The following is an 18,713-nucleotide window of genomic DNA, read 5'->3' as shown; positions in this document are numbered from 1 at the left end:
ACTCTCAGTCAGGAACAAAACAGGATAAATAAACACTGATGTGTGTCCTCTGTCTCACTGGCATCACAGAATGGACGAACTAACAAAATGAACAGGGTATAATCAACACAGTGCAGCAGCAAAGTGACTTCAGACAGTCATTAACACTGGGACCACTTTATTGCATCACATTAAGTTGTTGTTAGGTTCATCCTATCAATTAGTTAGAGAACGCTAAAGTCAGGATTACTTACGAAGTTTGTATTTACAGTACAGGAAAACGGTAAAACATCAGAACTGAGCTTTGCGTACACACGTAAGCCACGAGCAACACTAATGTGCATGGCAAAGAACGGTAACGTCTTTTTAATGTACAGGATAATCACTGGCAACATGACAAATCATATTTCTTCACTGCCTCTAAAATGGATGAAATGTATAAAATGAAGGAGTGAAACTGTATCAGAGTTTCAAGACAGATGATTGTGAATTTGATTTTGACCTGTGTGTCCTCACAACTGTGCTGAGAACTGATAAATGGATAAAAACAAACACCATAAGGTACAAAAACAACAAAGGCTCTTGATTTTCTTAAAAAAAGAAAAAAAAACCCCATGATATCAGATGTAACATCTGACTGGGAGGGACGTTACCATTATTATTTTATATCCCAAAAAATAAGAACCAACAACATTTGCTATAAAATAAATAAACAATAAATTAAATTGGAAAAAAAAAATAGAAAAGACTTTCATACATGGCATCACAGAGCAACAGGGAACACAGGCACCTTTGTCTGATAGATTTAAGTCTTGAGAGAAAAGGAGCCATTTGTATAGGATAAAGAAATCCAGCTTTACAGTGACGTAACACTGCTAAAATCTGGCATCCACCGCGACACCAAAAACATGGAAGCAAATTAAAGCTTAAAATTTGGGCACAGCTGTTTTGTCAGTGCGCAATGTCTGTGTGAAAGCCTGATATCTAGCAGCATCGCCCCTCCAACAACCATCCAATGGAGGCAGCAGTTTCCTCCATTTCCTTCACCCAGGAAAAGGGTCTTAGTTAGAAACTAAACTGACATGTGGAGCTGAATCAACTGCAAAAAATGGACTTAGATGTGGTCAAGTGAGCTGGGGGAGGAGATAACAACTCACTTGAGTAGTCGCTGCGCAAAAATACTGTAAATCCAAAAACAGACAGCAGCCAAAACATCTCCAAAATATGAAAAGATCAAACCTGACTTACACAAGAGAAAAAAGAAAATACATTTTGAAAAAAATGAACAAAGGAACTGAAATTAATCTATAAAATGCACATATATAAGGAATGATCGTATAAATATGCAATTTAATTCGACTTTTTCTTTTTCACAGTAACTTCAGGATTTACAATCCATCAAACAGAACTGTTTTTCTATGCCGGTATGTGATTTTCATACTAACAGACAAATAAACCACACGGAGAAAAAAATCCTGTGGAAGAAAAAACGTATAATGCACATAGAAAAAAAAAACTTTCTGAAGTAAAATAAATCCTGAAGCGTCAGTGAAAAGTAAAATAAAGAATGTGGAATTCTTTCATTAGATCCTTACAGACATATTCCATAGTTCCTTTGTGCATTACTTTATATTTGTGCATTTATTTCCTAATAAGTCAGGCTTGATCTTTCATGAGTGATAAGATAATCTCTTTGCTCTGAATTAGTAAAGATTTCAGCAGTGATATTACTGATTTGTTTTACATAGTAGTTAAACTTGTGTAGAAGATTTTACTTTCATGGTTTTCTTTCGGACGGATCAGTGTATGAGTTAGCTACAAGAACCTCTGCCAAACTGTTTTGGGTAACACGTGTTATAAAAAAATTAGATCACCATCTGTGAAACATAACCAAAAAAAACAAAAAAAACAACCATTTCTCAATAGCACTAGGCCGCCATGAAAAGAAAGCAAGTTCAGAGTATTCATGTACTATGTCCTCAACGAAATAAGGTCAACACTACAAAGGACAGGTTTTCAGTTCAAACTACATGAGTCAGGGTCTGTAAATCACAGTGAAAGGACAACTGGTGATGCGAAGCTTAAAAAAAATGAAAAAGAAAATCTATCCTGGAAAAGTGTTTACACAAAGCAACAAACCGTCCAATCACAGCTAACTGAACTCACAGAGCGTAAGACTCGGCAGAAAGATTTAAGGAAGCTAAAAGCAGAATGAAAACAGGCTCTTCAGGCCTCCACAGCACTTTGACAGTGTCATTATCGGTTCTTTGTGTAAGACTTTGACAAAATGTAGTAAAAAAAATTCCCCCAGCTGTCGACGTTAAAGTTCAAGTCCTCCTCCTCCTCCCTTTGCCTCCTCGTTCACGGTTTCAACATCCAGCCTCCACCTCCAGCATCCATTCGGCAGCAGAAGACTAAGAAGCGTAGCTGTAAACTTGCAGGAATGTTCTGTGCGCTTTGTCAAAGTCCAACAAGATACACGGAGTCAGAGGAAAAACACAAAGATCTCTCTTCATGTTACATCTCCCTTTAGTTTGAATTCAATGTGAGAAATCCTCGTGAGAGGAATCATAGCTCAGAGGAAGTTCCTTTGTTTTGATGTGCTTCATTTCACATTTTCTCCTTTTTTTCCCTCAGAGCAGTGCTACCTTACTCCCAGTGTTAGGACCTGTGGAAACTTCAAGGGAGTATTACTGCACCTCCTGCGTACAGGTCAGGAAACATGACCAGTATCAGTGATCCGAATTTCTCACTTCACTGAAAATTAGTCTGTCGAAATGACAGCGAACACACGGTATGTGCCAAAATGTTCCTTTGTCCTCCCTTGTCTTTAAAATCACTACTGTCCTCTCCTCAAGGTTAAAGGAGAGATCCATCCTGTCCTCGGGGTCATAGGTCTGTGACTTTGTTTTCTACAGCAGCAGCAATCTGTTGGAGCCTGTAACCAAGCTGCATCTTCTGAGCTGTGGAGTCCTCTTCCAGGGCCGTGATAATCTGACAGGAGGGGGGAAACGGTGGATGACAATCAACATATTTTTACTTTTAAAAGAACAATGTGTAATTCTCCTCTTCTCCTTGTTTGAGGGGACATTGATGCAACTGAACAGTGATTGTCCAATCATAGCTAAGCGGCTCTAGCTAGGTGAGACAGGATTGTCAAGCTTTGGATTCGAGGAAGTTTACACTCCAGGCGACATTACCCAAGACTGCTTTACATTCACCAAACTCAAGGGCAAGCCCTCATCGTCACAGTCTTTTCTCTTGAAATGTTAAAAGTGAAAACAAGCTGTTAAAAACTGTGTATATAAACTAAACAGCTATACGACAAGGTTTTAATATTAGGACTAGCTAGCACGACAGCATAAACCGTATATAGCCAGAGCTCCATTACAAAATTCTCATTTTTAAAACAGCTGAAAAAACAGTCAGCTGAAAACATTTAAAGTTAGCTGGCAGTGGCTGACTAGAACTGAGACGTTTTGCCTAACTGTGTGTGAAATAAAGGACCCACTGTCGAGACGCTGATTTGAGTGAGTAAATCTGCCATGTTAATAATCATTAGAAACTGTAGGACGGAGTCTCAAAAGTAACTAATGGGAGTGAGATTAAATCATTCGTTCATGTAGACGAGTGTGAAATGCAGCTCAGTTGCAGCACTCATGTTTTCATACTTTTGTGGTACTCACTTGATCATAGTATTTGTTGATGTACTTGTACAGCTCATGCAAAGCGACAAGGCAGTTGACCTCAGCAGCATAATTCTGTTTAAGGGGGAATAAAAATAGAGAGGTGAGGAAACATCAGAGGGTGGAGGCTGTTAAAAACTGCATCCTTTGCCATTCATATTTTATTTCAGACTCCACATGGAGCTTGTTAGACACCCACCCAGATGGAAACTTCCACATCCTGAAATGATTTATGTGTTTAAAAAGTTATTTTTACAGAATGGGAACCCAAGTGCGGGTAACATACATGAGAGAGTTCTGCTAGAGCTGAGTTCATCTCCTGGTCACTGGCGGAGATAGTCTGACGGATGTCTGCGTAATACCTGGAGAAAGAGGGAAGTGCATGTAATTATTTCCTTTATTTCCTTCCTACTTCCTTTCTTCTATTTTATTGTTTTACAGTTAATGCCGTAAGCCTCGAAATGTTACAACATCTGATGCTCGTTTGAATCCCTTCATGGCAGGATTTTACAGCAGTTGTCATACAAAGCAGCTTCACCTCATCCTAACTACAGACTGGAGAACATGCACAGTATGTACAAACAAGCAAACTGATGCTAAGGAGCAGAGCTGTTTCTCTCACAGCAGAGGATCATCAGAGGGCAAACCCAGGTCAGACAGACGAACATCGCTGCGTGATGTTTTACCCAGTGAGTAGAATAGAATAGAATAGAATAGAGTTTTATTTGCCATTTGCACAGATACACTGCAGTACATGTGCATTGGAATTCTTGTGCATCCCTCCCCAGAGTCAAGCTTAAGGTTAAAATAATACAATAAAATAAGAAATAAAATAAAATAAAATAAAATAAAATAAAAAGTATAAAGACTAAAACTAAAAGCTGCTTTTTATGAATCAGCTTTGGAATTCATAATTAGCCCAGTGTTACTGTAGTGTTCAGTCACATCATATTAAATGATCCTTGCAAACCCAGCGTTTGTATGTTTTCTATGTTTGTACTGCAGCTTGTAATGGAACTACAAAACCCAGCTCACCTTCACCGCCCATTGCCACTATGAATGAATGAATGAATGAATGAATGAATGAAACTGGCTGTGAAGTGAGTCAATGAATGCAAGTGATACCAAGCTGGACAGTACTGTCACACTGACCTCCTCTGGTGGACAGTGTTAAACCTCTGACACCAGGCAGTGATGTCAGGCAGCACTGACCACACTTTCTGCATCTCGGTGAGAAGTTAAACCACTGGAGGTCAGCAAACGCAACATTTTCAGTTGCTGTCAAGGTACTCATTACTAGTTAGGGCAGCAATAATCACCTAGTGATATGAATAATCATGTTTAGAAGGAGCACAGAACACAGTTATATGAAGCCCTTCTTATTTTTCATCTAGATTAAACCTATAAGGCTTATAAAACAGGTATGTTTGTTACATAAAGATCTTGTCTAGCGAAGCCTTAATATATCACCAGTGTAATCTGCAGGGTTTAATGTGCAGCAGACAGCAGTAAGTGTAGCAGTCTGCTCTCAGACCATCCATGCATGGAAGCCTTGCAGGCTTAGTCTACCCTCTGTCTGGCACTAACAGATTGTCCTAGGCCTCAGTCTCTCTCCTTCCCCCTCTCCGTCCTCTCTCTTCCAGAGTGTTTTTTATGCCTGAGGTCAGTGGGGCGACTGGCTGCCACGCTCTTACCTCTCCACCATCTGTTTGTAGCGCGGGATGTCTCTGGCATACAGCAACTTGTTGATGGGAGAGTCCTGTGCAAGGAAGACAAATAGAGAAATATCACCTAAAATAATATAGAGGGCTCATTACAGCCATCGTCCTAGATGTTTATTTGTTGTTTTTCTTTTAAATCCCAATTTGTAGAGTCCTACAGTGTTCATTACTAGACATTATTTGCATTGTGATTAACTACCGCACAGTAAATGAACTTCCCATCACTTCCTTTATCCATCCATGTAAAGAGATGTGAACTGAATGTACTAGTATATAGTCACATTACTTTACAGTGGTGCAGTAATATAATTTCATCTTATGGTGCTAACACAGTGTTTTTTTTTTTTTACTTATTTAATAGCAGAGCCACAGTGGTACAGATTAACACTGCTCTATAATATTGGCAGTGTCTTGGTGTGGTCAGCTCACCCGTCCCAGTTTGTGGTCAGCGATGGTACAAGAATCCATGAAGGTCTGAGCAATGACAGACAGCACAGCATCCACATGGTCTGAGGTCTGCACGTCAAAGATGAACTGTGGGTTCTTGAGGATATTGATCCAGAACCGCAGTGGTAAACTGTTTGGAAACACAGGAAAGAGGACATATAAACAGTGATCAACTGATTCTAACACTTGTTAAGGCTTCATGTTTATATATCAGTGAAAAACACAGAATTCAGTGATGGTTTTATTCAGATTATAACCACTGAGGAAGACCAGGAGGTTCTTTAAAAGAACTGTCTGACATTTTTGCAAATTTTCACTTATTTGCTTTATTGTTGACAGATGATTATACAAATACCACTCTAGCATCTGTGTAGTATGGAGCTAGCTTTAATCGATTATCTTAGCTTAGCATAAAGACTGGAAGCGGGGGGAAACAGCCAGCTTGGTTCTGTAGGGGTAAAGGGTAAAAAAAAAAAAAAAAAAAAATACTACTGCTACCTGTAAAGTTAAAGTTACATCTTGTTTGTTTCTTCTGTGCAAAAAGTGCAAAATTGAAAAGTTATGTATGTCTTATGGGTCTAGTGTCATATTTAGTGAACAGACATGAAAGTGGTGTCTTATGGTTTATCAAATAACCATTTGATAAAAGGTTAATGAACACTGACAATACATTGAGTCGGTTGGTCTATAAAGCAAGTCCTTGTACTTCAGTTGTATCTTTTTTTATGAAACACAAATCAACCCACAAATGCTGTATAAGAACCATGTAATCAGCTGTTGTCCATATGTTCTGTGTGGGGAGGCTTTAGTGGCACAAGATGTTCTTAAACCTTCAGCTGAAATTCTCCATGAAGTGTGTTTATTCATTTTCTCATATGGAGGCCCACCAGAAGTTGGCCTGTGACCCGTTTCTGGCCTCCAGCTCTGTCTCACACCATCCAAACACTTTGTAAGCTGCTGCCTCTGGCCTGTTACCTGTTGGTTTTCCAGATGTGGATGGTCTCGGGGTCCGTGATGTTGTGCTGCAGAGCCTGCTCATCCAACAAGTCGAAGAAGTATTTGACGGCCAGAGGTACAGGACGACTGGTGCTGAGGATCGCTGTGAATAAATCATCCACAAACTTCTGCAGTGTCCCCTGAGACAGAGCAGAGACAGACAGGTCACCTCAGACTGAGACTGGAGATTTAAGTTTATAACACAACACCACATGGTGGTGTGGGTTTGAAAGACATGGGCATTTACCAGGCAGGGTCTAACACAAGACACTATCATATTGCATTATGGGAAGTGGAGGACCCAGTGCTTTTGGAGCTTAATTCACTTTTTTGTTGAATGTGTCAGTGAGTTTCCCTGTGTATGTTACATGCAGTGTAAAAAGCACAGTTGAACATTGGTGTGGCCTTTTCATGATGGAAAATGAGGACAGAGGATTATTGTCTGATATATAAAGCTTATCATATGAACCATGTTTAACTCAATGACCAAATCAATCTTTTGACTGATTAATCTTTTCATCGGTAGGGGTCAGTGCAGTACAGGAACAGTGGCATATCAGGTGTTTTATTAAGTGAGGATATATTGAATATCCTCACTTAATAAATATCCAGAACCTTTTCAAACATGACTGAGTGCCACCATTTGTGATGGCTATCATCCACATCATCTACCTTCATGGAGAGCAGCCGTGTGAGGTAGATCTCGGGGATAGCCTTGGCTCTCTCCCCTCCTCTCTCCCTCAGACTACCTCTCCTGTGCTTGGGCAGCTCAGACTCTTCACTGGCTTTCACCAGATGCCAAAGCCTCACTCCTCCCTCCTCTCCGTCATCCAGCATAGGGGTCTCTGGCAGGAGGAGGCAAACAGTCCAATGAGTATATTTTCGCTGTCTCGGTTGAGTATCAGCTTCACACTTCATCTCATCCAGTTGTAACATTAAAAATAAATGTATATACACAGTCAAACAGCGACCTCCCCTGGTTATTTAGACTCAGTTCAGCTGTTCACATTACACATATAAACAGATCTGCACTACTCAACATTTGCTCATGCAATAATTATACGTGGATACAGCTAAAAAAGGGACTTACTTTCTCCAGGCATGTAATCATGGCTGTCGTGGAGGTGATGTTTGGCGTTCCTGGGCACGAGGGCGACCGTTGCTCCATCAGGGACCTGCATTACACAGTTGTATCACAACTTTCACACCGTGGGGAAAAACTACCTTAAACACATATGTTTTATGAGCTTAGACTGACTTTACAGACAGTTTTAACAGACTGGTCTGCACATGCATGGGTGAAATATGTGTGTGTACCTTTGTGTTTGTGTAACTCGCACTAACCTTGTAGTGTTGCAGTGTATTAAGGCGCTTCCATGTGCCTTGTACTACTGATGTCAGGTCCTCATCTGATAGGATCAGGTGACCTGCGACACCTGCACGCCACTCTGGAGGAGAAAATGTTCACATAACATCAACAAAATGGAAACTAGAGCACACGTTAAAGTGATCAACTGCGCCATCTGACCGACTGCCCACTTACCACTACAGTCACATGCTGAGGAGAAGCGTTATGTAAACTGGACTTACCAAGATGTAAGGAGTCGATGTGAGGCCTCTGGGAAAAGGAGGTTCCCTTCCAGGTTTGTTCCAGGAGCTTCTCCTTCACTTGGGTGATGGTGTCACAGTCCAGGACTTTGGCAGGTACCGTCTGGGTAGTAGTGCCTCCGCTGGCTGCTGCAGCTGGCATCACAACGTTTAGAGTCTGGACAGATGTACAGAGGTGAGTTATTGATAGAAATGCTGCACTGTAATACTCAATTAAAGTGTCTGGTGAGTGTCTGGTCATTAATCAGTAATTAATAAACCATAAGGGAGACATGAACTTCTCCTTCCTCCACATCGACACTGTTAACATCAGTGTGTTCTAACCAGCGTGCGGTACTCCACGTCCTCTCGTAGCAGCCGGTTGTCATTCAGTGTGTACTTGGCTTTTCCTGTCACGGCGTCCACAGGTCCCTTGTCCACCTGGTGCTTTATTGCTCTGAACAGCATGTAGAACGACTCCCCTGCCGATTCCTGGTCAAGCGGAAAGATGGAAGGTCAACAACGTCCTAACACAGCAACATCTTATTTAAGCGGCTTTTGATGAGTGTCTTGACCGAGTAGTCTCTGTTCAAGTCTGAGAAGGCAGGACAGGCCTCCCTGAAGGTGGAGGACATCTAAAAAGAAAAAAAACTCTCTCTCTATTGTACTGTTTCTGTTCCCCCCAAGGAAATCATCTGTGTTGAGGGACCTCTGGGCAGGTGGGAAATACTGGTGTACCTACCCTCAGAAAGGTAAACAGACAAATGGACATCCAGTTTGTCAGGAGCTTCTCAACCACAGATTCAGTTCTGGAAAAGGACAAGAACACATGTAAACAAATTATTTATGGATGAGGAAAGTCCCTTACCCACTACTTATGTGTCTATCTGATAATGCTGTAACCAAGTTCAACTAATCTTGAAGAATTTTGCCTAGTGCAGAAAGATAGTCTAGTAACACATAAAAACTCTGTAGTGCCAGAAGCAACTACCATTCATCATTAGCAGAGAATAAGAACAACCCCTGTGGTCTTATAGAGGCCTTAGAATCGACTGTAATGCCTGATTTATATTGCCTGCTTCTCTCCTATAGATCTCTCTGATCTAAATTCAACACTTTCTTCATCTAAACCATCAACCTGTCTGTTAGACTCTATTCCAACTAGGCTGTTCAGGAAGGCTTTAACTTTAATTAAGATTTTCATATTAAATCTGAGCAATTTATTTATATTAACAGACTAAATACTGCAGCCTTCATCCAGATGTTTTATCCAGCCTCCACTTTATTTCTAAAAGCCTTAAAAAGGCTCCTATTTTCATAGGAATGGTGTGTTTGAAGATTTCCAGGTCTTAGAGTACATCACAGCACAGAAACAGAACTGGTGAAAGTTACCAACGGTCTCCTCATGGCCTCAGAAAATGGACTCATCTTTATACTTGTGCTGCTAGATCTACCCACTGATCACAGGAGTTTATCACAGAGGCTGGAACATGTCGCTGGGATTAAAGGAACTGTAATAGGCTGGTTTAAGGCATATTTAGTAGGTAGATTCCAGTATGTTCATGCTGTCCAATGACTTTTCTGTCCACAGAAAACTAGGACTGTGTTTATATATGAAGCCAGATGAATAAAATGTAATGTAGTTGAATTGAACTGCCGTCTTCCTCACCTCCTGAGCATCAGTTTGGGGTTCTTGGCCACATACTGTTCCACCAGATCATTAAGGAGTGTCTTCAGGATGTCTGTGAAGTACTCCAGTTTACCATGCAGGGCTACCGTCAGCAGAGAGGCCACATAAGCCCGATCCCTGGGGGAAAATGTACGCTGGACCTCCAGAGTGTGGATAAACTGGAGAGACAACGGGAGTAAGAAGAGGTGAGAAAAAACTGCCTTGTTCGGAAAAGTAGTGTTCTGAAAAATCAGCATTACAACTTATACTCTGTGAACAAAATAGTTAAAGTATATGTCCCTGAATCTCAGAAAAAGGATGAGACTATTGATTTGTGGCTCTTGATCGTTCCCAGTAACAAACTGTTCCCAGATAGTAAGGCGGTTGTTAATGGCTCCTCAGTTCATCCACACAGAAGCTGCACACTTAAAACTCTATTGGCTGACCTTGGTGAGAAAGAGTTTACTGTTGAGCAGGTTGGACAGCTGAACCAGGCCTTGCTCCACAGTCTGCCTTCGACTCTCTGGAACATCCAGATCTCGCCTCAGTGGTGACTCCTGGTGGCCCGGGAAGAAAATACGCTCGGCGTACGCCCGGTAATCCAGGAAGGGAATCCCTGAGCCCACCAAATCACTGGACATGTCCATCATCTCTGTCATCAGGTCTGAGGGACGGGAAGGGAATGAAGCAGGTGTATTAACAAGCCTTGGTTTCAGTATTTTCCTGATGTTGGGAAACTGATGTTAGAAACTGAATTGATGTTATGTTCTAAAAGTTTGAATTGTACCTGTGAACTCCTTCTTACAGCGATCTCGCACACTGGTCTCCAGGTTCTCTAGCTGAATCTGCACCTTCTTATAGTCCCTCATGGCCTGTTTGCTCTTTCTCCTGACAAACAATAATGATGCATAGACAAGATTTAGGTGAAGAAATAAAGAATAAAAACATGAATGCTTTGTGAGTGAAAATCACATTTTTAGGTGTGTAACCTACTGAAAATTACAACCTGTTGAGGACAATATGGTGAGGCAGAGGGATTAAAAGTGAAATAACCCAGCTGTTAAAGTGTTTACCTGTAAATGAGCACTATGATGAGCACAATGAGAGCCACTATGGAGGCTCCCACCCCGACTCCCACCTGGGCTTCCAGGGGAAATGTGGACTGGGCCTGGCTGTCGTACTGCACTCTGCCCAGGGAGAAGTTCAGGTTCCCCATTTTTACCTGGAAAGAACAGAGATAGAGTTTTTACACAGTAAAGCACAAAAAGTTTTGACCAAGTTGAACAAACAGTTAAAGAATTAAAAAATCTTTTATGGAAATTTGTTGAGACAGTTAAGTATGCAAACACACGCTGTTTTTACACTATACTGACTTTCTTCTGAATCCCTGTTCTCCATTTGCTTACCCTAACCAGGGGTCCAGGCTGCAGTGGGGTCATACTGAATGTGAACGTGCGCAGAATTTGAAATCCTCTAACATTTACTCACGGTGAACTCAGGCAGACTGTCCATGCCATCCTGCTTCTTGCTAGCTGCCACTGAAGGCTGCTGGGCTGGTGGTTCACAGTACAAGTGGTTGTGGGTCAGGGTCTTCACCGAACACACCCCCTCCCCTATCCGAGCCTCCACCTCATGCTTGTAGATGGCCAGATCCAGGTTCTCTCCCTAGAAGAGAAAGACACAAAATGACAAACAGAATAACTCAGAGGTGTGAGGGAGGCTGCGCTTAACAAAATCAGAAGCCCAAATATTAAAATTTATGTACCACAATACACAGCATTCTCAACACTGAGGTGAGCAGATATCAGATGTCAGCTGTACATTTTAACTTGATCAACAAGATCGTTCAGAATGAGGACCTCACAGCAAGCAGCTTGGTGAAGTTATGGTGTTCCAGGTAAGTAGGATATGTAGATTACTACAATGCGTCAGATACATATTCTGTCAGCATTTCACATCTTCTGCTTTTTAAACTCAGTGAATGCACATCAGGACTTTTTAAAAACTGAAATGGAACTTGTTGGTCTTGACTTGAGACCTGACTGAGGACTTCATAGCTAATCTAAATAAAGGTCATCTCCACCTTTGATTTATTAGAAAAAGTTCAGCGTTGATAACTGTAACACTTATACTGACATGTTTTTTCAAAGCTGTTCTTAGACCTGGAGATTGGCTCATTGAGTAAAACAGAAGAAAGTTAAGTCTGAGCTGCAGGTATATGAATGGGTCCTGGCACCCACCTCAACAGAGATGATGCTGCCAGGTTTGTGGTGGTATGGTTTGCTGAGGTCATTCCGGTTCAGTCGGTAAAGCTTTGGGTTGGACTCATAGCTGAAAGCTTCATTCCCCACAGTGCTGAAGTCAAAATGGAGGCTGTCCAGCAGGAAATGAACTTTGACCCTGGCTCTCCTGGCCTCGGGACCCACCTCCGGGGTTGGACACAAGATGAGGGAGGAGCTGTTCACTGTGCAGCGAGACTCGTACTGGAGGAGAGTACAGAAGAAATGACATGATAATAAACGCACATAATAAGGTGATGAGTACATTTATCTCTCAGTGTGATTATTTATCCATACCTGTTTGACATGACACAGAGCACCTTCAGGGCAGTCTGAGTCTGGGACGATCCTCCTCCACCTCTTCAGTGGACCCTTATGATCCTGTCCTCCGTTCAGGCTTCCTTCATTCCACCTATTAATGCTCCTTCTCCTCCTGGGAGGGAGGGTATCAGGAGGACTGAGGGTGACCCTCATTTTTGGCTCTTGGACCACGTCCAGGTTCTGACCAGAAACTCTGATGATTCTGCCTCCCCTGCAGGGGAGAGACGGAAAGTTTCAAGTTTCACAAGGGGGGCTATAGAGATAACAATTTAGAGTCACCAACTAACCTACTCTGCAAGTCTTTGGACTGTGAAAGGAAGCCAGAGAACCCAAAAGGAACCCATGTAAGCAAACTCTACACACAAAAGCCCGGATTCAAACCCAGAACCTCCTTGCTGTGAGGCCACAGTGCAGAGTAACAGTATGTTTTTGATATTTTTCATTTTGACCACACTGCAGCAGTAGCATCATTCATTATTTTAATCTTCTGATGTGGTGCTGTGATATTACATCAGCCTCACTGACCTTATCGTTAAATGCTTCTCTGCACAGCAAACAGGTTCCAGGTTTCAACAGTGAAACCACTGGGATGAAAGCAGCTGAGCTCAGGATGCGCCCAGCACCATCTGAACTGTCACTACATTTTTATTTTCAGCAGTTCATGTCCAAGGCTTCCTCTGGAGAATCACAGTATTTTTTTTAGCATTCTTTAGCATCTCTGCAAGTGTTCAATTAAAGTATCTAATCACTTAATAAAAAATAAGGCAGCAGATAACAGTGAATCATAAATCCATGCCAATGGTGTATTTGGGTATAGGTCTATGTATGTGGGGAGTTATTATTGTCCTCTGGGACTTCAGAGTGCTTCACAGAGGTGAACCCTTTCAATTCATTTAACCTACCCCCCCCTTGAGTAAAGAACCATGTGTCAGTAAATAACAGCAAATAGTTATGTCCCACCACTGCACCTGAGAAAGCTTTTGGATGGAGCAGCTGCTGTGATGTTGGGGTTGGGGGTGTAATGATACACCAAACCCTGCAGATGGCGCTCTGCCCCCCCAAACCGCACAGTGATGCCGTGTTCTCCCGTCCTGTTGCTGCCTTTGGTCCGACAGCTGATCTGATCCTCCTGGATGTTCAGCCTGAGAGAAAGACATTTTACACTTTTACCCAATTTCAGGACATTTTATCCCACAAACATTAACCAATCAGATGCATCATCTGGATACACGAGCAGGATGTTTTTTTTTCTTTCTTTAATTTACGGTTTATTCAAGGCACTTACACCACACACGGCACTCCTCCAATTAGGACGCTGACTTCACTCGGGTGTCCGGTCCTTAGTCTCCGACCTCTGATGGTAAGAGACGAGCCCCCCGCCTTGGGTCCTCTTTGGGGGAAGATGCTGCTGAGTACAGGATCCTGACAATGAGACGAAGAGAAGAAGAGAAATGAAGGATGGGATGCAAAGATGCACAAGACAGAGAAAAACAGTACTAATCAATAATCTGATACTGAGCGGGTGATTTATTGGCAACATAAATAAGACACCAGGGCATTCTGGGAAACACTAGAGGGTCGCCTCACAGCCAGCTAGTATATCAATTAATCTGCTTGTCACTTGGGCCAGTTAATTAAGGCTGTTGTCAAACCTACAGACCTTTTACTGTGATGTAAATAAGGAGATGAGTTGTTACTTTATTACACTGCAGTGGTTCATTTCCATTTCACAAGGCACAATTTCAAGCAGAGCCTAATTAACAAAAGCCACGTCTGAGCTGTTGTTTCCTTGATTGAGAAAATTTCTGTGGGAAAACACTGTTTTTTTGTTTTTTTTTCTTCTCCTGGGTAAACAAACAAACACGGACAGTAAAAAGCTACATTTATGAACTGATAAAACAATTCATTCTTGATGCTTCCTGAAGTTGTGTTTGCTGACAAATCACATTTGTATCGCATTCACCTAATGAGGCATTTCAGGATTAAAAAAAAAAATACCACAGGACTTGGTGCGTCTGTTTTGGTCCACACCCAAGAGTGATTACTGTGTTCTCATATACAGCATGTAACTGAACCAAACTCAGGGGAAAACATGCCAGAAATCCAAACAACTGGGTGTAAAAATTCCCTGGAGATGTCTTTGTTTTCAAAATGCTTGTTTAATTGCTTGTGCGTAGTTCTAAAATCCTCGCTGACAGGGTGTTGCAGTAGTTTCTTTAGATAATCAGTGCGTTTACATGCACTCATGTAACAGGTTGCAGTTGGTTTTCTGCTGTGACCTGATTTCACATCACGTACATGAGAAATCCTGTTTATGTATCTGTGGTGACTCCAAAAAGTCTGACCAAAAGTGAAACCAACCAACTTGCCTCAGGGAGTCGGTTTAACATTCTACTGCTTGTAAATTCCCACATTTTCACAACACAGCCCATCCTGCTCTGACTGCATCACCAGGCCCTCTGAGACACATGTCCGATTTCCAGTGTAATCTGATTTCTCTGAGTAACCTAGTTTCATGTAAACACACTGACTGCTGCATTAACCTGGAAGCTGAAGACCTGAGCCGACAGTCCGAGACCTCCTCCCCTCACTTTGACTGAGGCGTGGCCGCTCGTCTCTCGTCCGCTGCTTGTAGTCTCACACACTATCCTATAAGATAAAGATATAAAATTGTTACAGTTAAAAAAAGCAGACTACAAGCAGTCTATGTTCAGGTGCACCGATGACTTGCCTTGAGGAGACTTCATATCTGCTGTGGATGACACTGCAGGGGACTCCAGCTACTGTGACTGAGTTCTGGATGTCTTCAGCTCTCTGGCCGAGGTTAGAGCCTGAAATAGTCACTACTGTCCCTCCCTCTACAGGACCGGACACTGGGTCCAACTGAAACACAAGAAGACCACAAGTATGTCAGGACATTTAGTAAAGTACTGTACATGAGTACATAACTGAGGTACTTGAACTTTTGTTTGAGTTTAATGCTACGTTCCACTACAGTTCAAAGGGAAATCTTACATGCTTTACTCCACTGCATTTATTTGACAGCTTAAGTAACTAGTTACCTTGCAGGTTAAGGTTTTACATTCAAAACATATATTGAACTTTATAAAAAAAATGGTAAACTATATTGTTACATTTATTTACCCAGCAGGAAAACAGTTCAAATGTCTCTGCTCTCACTCCGTCATCTCTCAAATCTCTATCCACAAATGAAAGTGTAAAGTTCCCAGAAAAACACAAAATATCAGAGGCAGAACGGAATGCAAACAAAGTCCACAGAAAAATAAACAAAGGTGAGCAGGCACAGATTCATTTGGGTGGCACAAACTGAGGCCAGGGCAGGTCGTTTTATCTTGTTCCAACTTGAGTAGTTATCTTGAGTAGTGAAATGGTGAGGGTTTGGACCTGATGGATGAGTATGTTTTGATGTGTCTGTTTTTGCCAAGCTGACAGTCCCCTCCCCCTCCCTCCACTCCAAAACACATTTTGCTTATTGTTCATTTCGATCTTTGAACTGAAATGTAATATATGTGCAGAGTCTGATACTGATGATGACTGATGTAGGGGACATCTTGTATGTAGTAGGTACACTTTGGAAATGAATATTTGTATATTCAGTATTATGTAGGACAAAAAAAGCTAAAATGACTAGAAAAGACCAAGAGCAAAGTTTTCAGAATCAAACAAAAGTATTTGCTGGTAAGTCTGAAACTGAGCTGTCCCACAGAGCTGCTGCAGGTTGTCATCGGAAACCATGTTGTCAGTTTGGGAACACAAGACAATGTAAAACCAGTCCAGCATTAAAAATGATATAAACAGTCACACATCACATCACATCACATCACACCACATCACATCACATCACACAAATGGACAAACAGAAATAAAATCATCCCGTGTCTAATTGATATATAATTTTCTCTCATTTCTCCTACTGTGTCTCTCAAAATCAAAAAAAAAAAAAAAATTCAAGAGAGGGTAAGAAATCCTCACAAAGTGAATGACAGGTGCAGGGCAGGTGTGTTTGATCTCATCAGCGCAGGAGTCCTGATACACACAGTGAGAGCTCGCAGCTCCACCACACCAAACACAGCCATACTTGGGGTCAGCGGTACGACATCGGCTGCAGTCGGACCGTCCCACCGAACAATTGAACAGAGTCACTGAAACAAGACAGAGAAAGGCCTGTGAGGACGCTACATTACTGTTATGTCGAACACATAATACGCCTCAATTACTGTGTGTAAACACATGCACGTGGTCTCTGCCATACAGAGACACACACACACAAGATTAAAAACACACTATAAACAGTCCGCACCATACAGATCCTCAGCGCTGTCGATGAGGAAGTAGTTTTTTCTCCTCACGTTGATCATGGCTGGATATTCCTCCATCAAGACAGAATAGGTATACTGAAACACAGGGATACACAGTTCAAACCCTATATAAGCACTACATGTGATACTGTACAGTACATTGGCTGATGTTATGCACAGGCACATGTAAAGCAAAGTATAGAGTATGTGTCAAATTATCTGGTCGTGAGGGCTAATGAAACACAACCATGCAAACACACACGTACACAATCAAGAGAGAGTTTTACAGATTTCTGTTAATATAGCATGCTGCTGGTTCATTGGTGCTGTATGGGATTAGTTCCAGGCTTGAAGAGTTAAATGACATTGAGTAAATTACTGCATTCATTTTCTGACCTGGTGAGGTTGGCAGGAGATAAAGAAGACTGATGGCTGTGAGGCATCCGGCTCCACAGAGGTATCCACCACCACTGACTGATTCTCAATGTCCAACACACACTCGTAGTCCAAATTCTCATCCTTGAATGTACACAGAGGAGGTACAGTAGGTGAAAACTGAATATTTCAAGAGCACAAAGTCACTGCAAAAGCTGCGATTCATACAATTCTTCAGAATCTACTCTAAACCTCTGCAGCCAACAGAAAACATACCCATAACAAACAAATCCCCACCCTCAGTCTTTTAAATCATAAAACAGACACGGTTTCAAGTTCAAAAATCTGATTAATAACCTGCATGAATACAACATTAATATAGTTTTACTCTACTAAGGCGAGGGGCTGTACACCCTATGGATGGTTACTTTACCTGAAACAGGTTTAGATGTTGTCCAACCAGAGTGATTTTCCTCTCCACATTGACGGGGAGGAGGGAGGAATCCTGAACTTTCTTCACACACGGACATTCCTGGTGATACATTATAGACCATTATAGAAGAAGAAATATCTGTACTTAGGAAATGCAGTCATACTTTATAGACCTACATTTAATTACCTACAATTAATACTATGCTAAATGGCCAATATTATGTGGACACCTGCTCTATGAACATTTAATAATCATGGGAGTTCATATGTGGTTACTCCAAGAAAACTGAGATGGTCCACGTACTGTTGGCCATCTAGCGTATCAAACTAAAATCAGCTTTGATTTGGACACTGTAAACACTGGTGACTGCAAAGAAAAACTCCAAAAAGCCAAAAAGCAGGAAAGTACCAACACAGTACCAAAAAAACCAAAACACCGCAACCAAAAACCACTAGACATACAAATAAAACACAAGAAGAGAGTTGCCTTCATAAACAAAGGGATAGCAGCGTAGCTTTCCCTTTGCTTGTAGGATGAAATGTATGGTCTGGGTCTGCACAACTTTTTTTATTTGCAGCTAGCACTGAATGAGGTGAACAGATATGACATGGAGAGGGTTGACAAGTCAATACGATCTGTCAGGTGAGTGTACTGAATTTCTCAGTTCCATTCTTACATGTGAAATTGATTCCTGTTGACAGGAAAGCTAATAAAGATAATTGCAATAGAAATGGAGTATTCACAATCTAATGTGAGCATTAGATTGTGAGTCATGCAGTGACATTGTACACTGACTCCAGATTAGAACTTCAATCTTCCTGGATTAATTACAGGAACTGAAAACATTTTCATAAACATTTTCACTTGTTTTACTTTTTGCACTCGGAGCTTCTGCACTCAC

The 18,713-nt window shown here is 41.6% G+C and overlaps 1 protein-coding gene across 1 annotated transcript in view; it reads right to left on the bottom strand.

Annotated features, from left to right (window-relative positions):
• Positions 1 to 152: 152 nt before the first annotated feature.
• The window catches only part of plxnb1a (plexin b1a), a 55,118-nt gene continuing 36,557 nt past the window's right edge, over positions 153 to 18,713 (bottom strand). The window contains exons 13-39 of the mRNA XM_041047844.1: positions 17,813 to 17,911; positions 17,401 to 17,523; positions 17,007 to 17,100; positions 16,679 to 16,848; positions 15,417 to 15,568; positions 15,229 to 15,334; positions 13,971 to 14,107; positions 13,654 to 13,827; positions 12,662 to 12,896; positions 12,326 to 12,568; positions 11,574 to 11,750; positions 11,159 to 11,307; positions 10,873 to 10,973; positions 10,532 to 10,749; positions 10,086 to 10,264; positions 9,159 to 9,225; positions 8,762 to 8,908; positions 8,420 to 8,594; positions 8,174 to 8,277; positions 7,920 to 8,004; positions 7,502 to 7,674; positions 6,809 to 6,969; positions 5,816 to 5,963; positions 5,360 to 5,424; positions 3,952 to 4,027; positions 3,666 to 3,740; positions 153 to 2,973 (exon numbers count right to left, since the gene is read on the bottom strand). Coding sequence (XP_040903778.1) covers positions 2,869 to 2,973; positions 3,666 to 3,740; positions 3,952 to 4,027; positions 5,360 to 5,424; positions 5,816 to 5,963; positions 6,809 to 6,969; positions 7,502 to 7,674; positions 7,920 to 8,004; positions 8,174 to 8,277; positions 8,420 to 8,594; positions 8,762 to 8,908; positions 9,159 to 9,225; positions 10,086 to 10,264; positions 10,532 to 10,749; positions 10,873 to 10,973; positions 11,159 to 11,307; positions 11,574 to 11,750; positions 12,326 to 12,568; positions 12,662 to 12,896; positions 13,654 to 13,827; positions 13,971 to 14,107; positions 15,229 to 15,334; positions 15,417 to 15,568; positions 16,679 to 16,848; positions 17,007 to 17,100; positions 17,401 to 17,523; positions 17,813 to 17,911 — 3,738 coding nt within the window. The 3' untranslated portion in view covers positions 153 to 2,868. The remainder of the gene's footprint in view (positions 2,974 to 3,665; positions 3,741 to 3,951; positions 4,028 to 5,359; positions 5,425 to 5,815; positions 5,964 to 6,808; positions 6,970 to 7,501; positions 7,675 to 7,919; positions 8,005 to 8,173; positions 8,278 to 8,419; positions 8,595 to 8,761; positions 8,909 to 9,158; positions 9,226 to 10,085; positions 10,265 to 10,531; positions 10,750 to 10,872; positions 10,974 to 11,158; positions 11,308 to 11,573; positions 11,751 to 12,325; positions 12,569 to 12,661; positions 12,897 to 13,653; positions 13,828 to 13,970; positions 14,108 to 15,228; positions 15,335 to 15,416; positions 15,569 to 16,678; positions 16,849 to 17,006; positions 17,101 to 17,400; positions 17,524 to 17,812; positions 17,912 to 18,713) is intronic.

This window comes from Toxotes jaculatrix, chromosome 2 (assembly GCF_017976425.1).
Source record: "Toxotes jaculatrix isolate fToxJac2 chromosome 2, fToxJac2.pri, whole genome shotgun sequence".
Lineage (NCBI taxonomy): Eukaryota > Metazoa > Chordata > Actinopteri > Toxotidae > Toxotes > Toxotes jaculatrix.
This window is presented reverse-complemented; position numbering and strand designations above follow the sequence as displayed.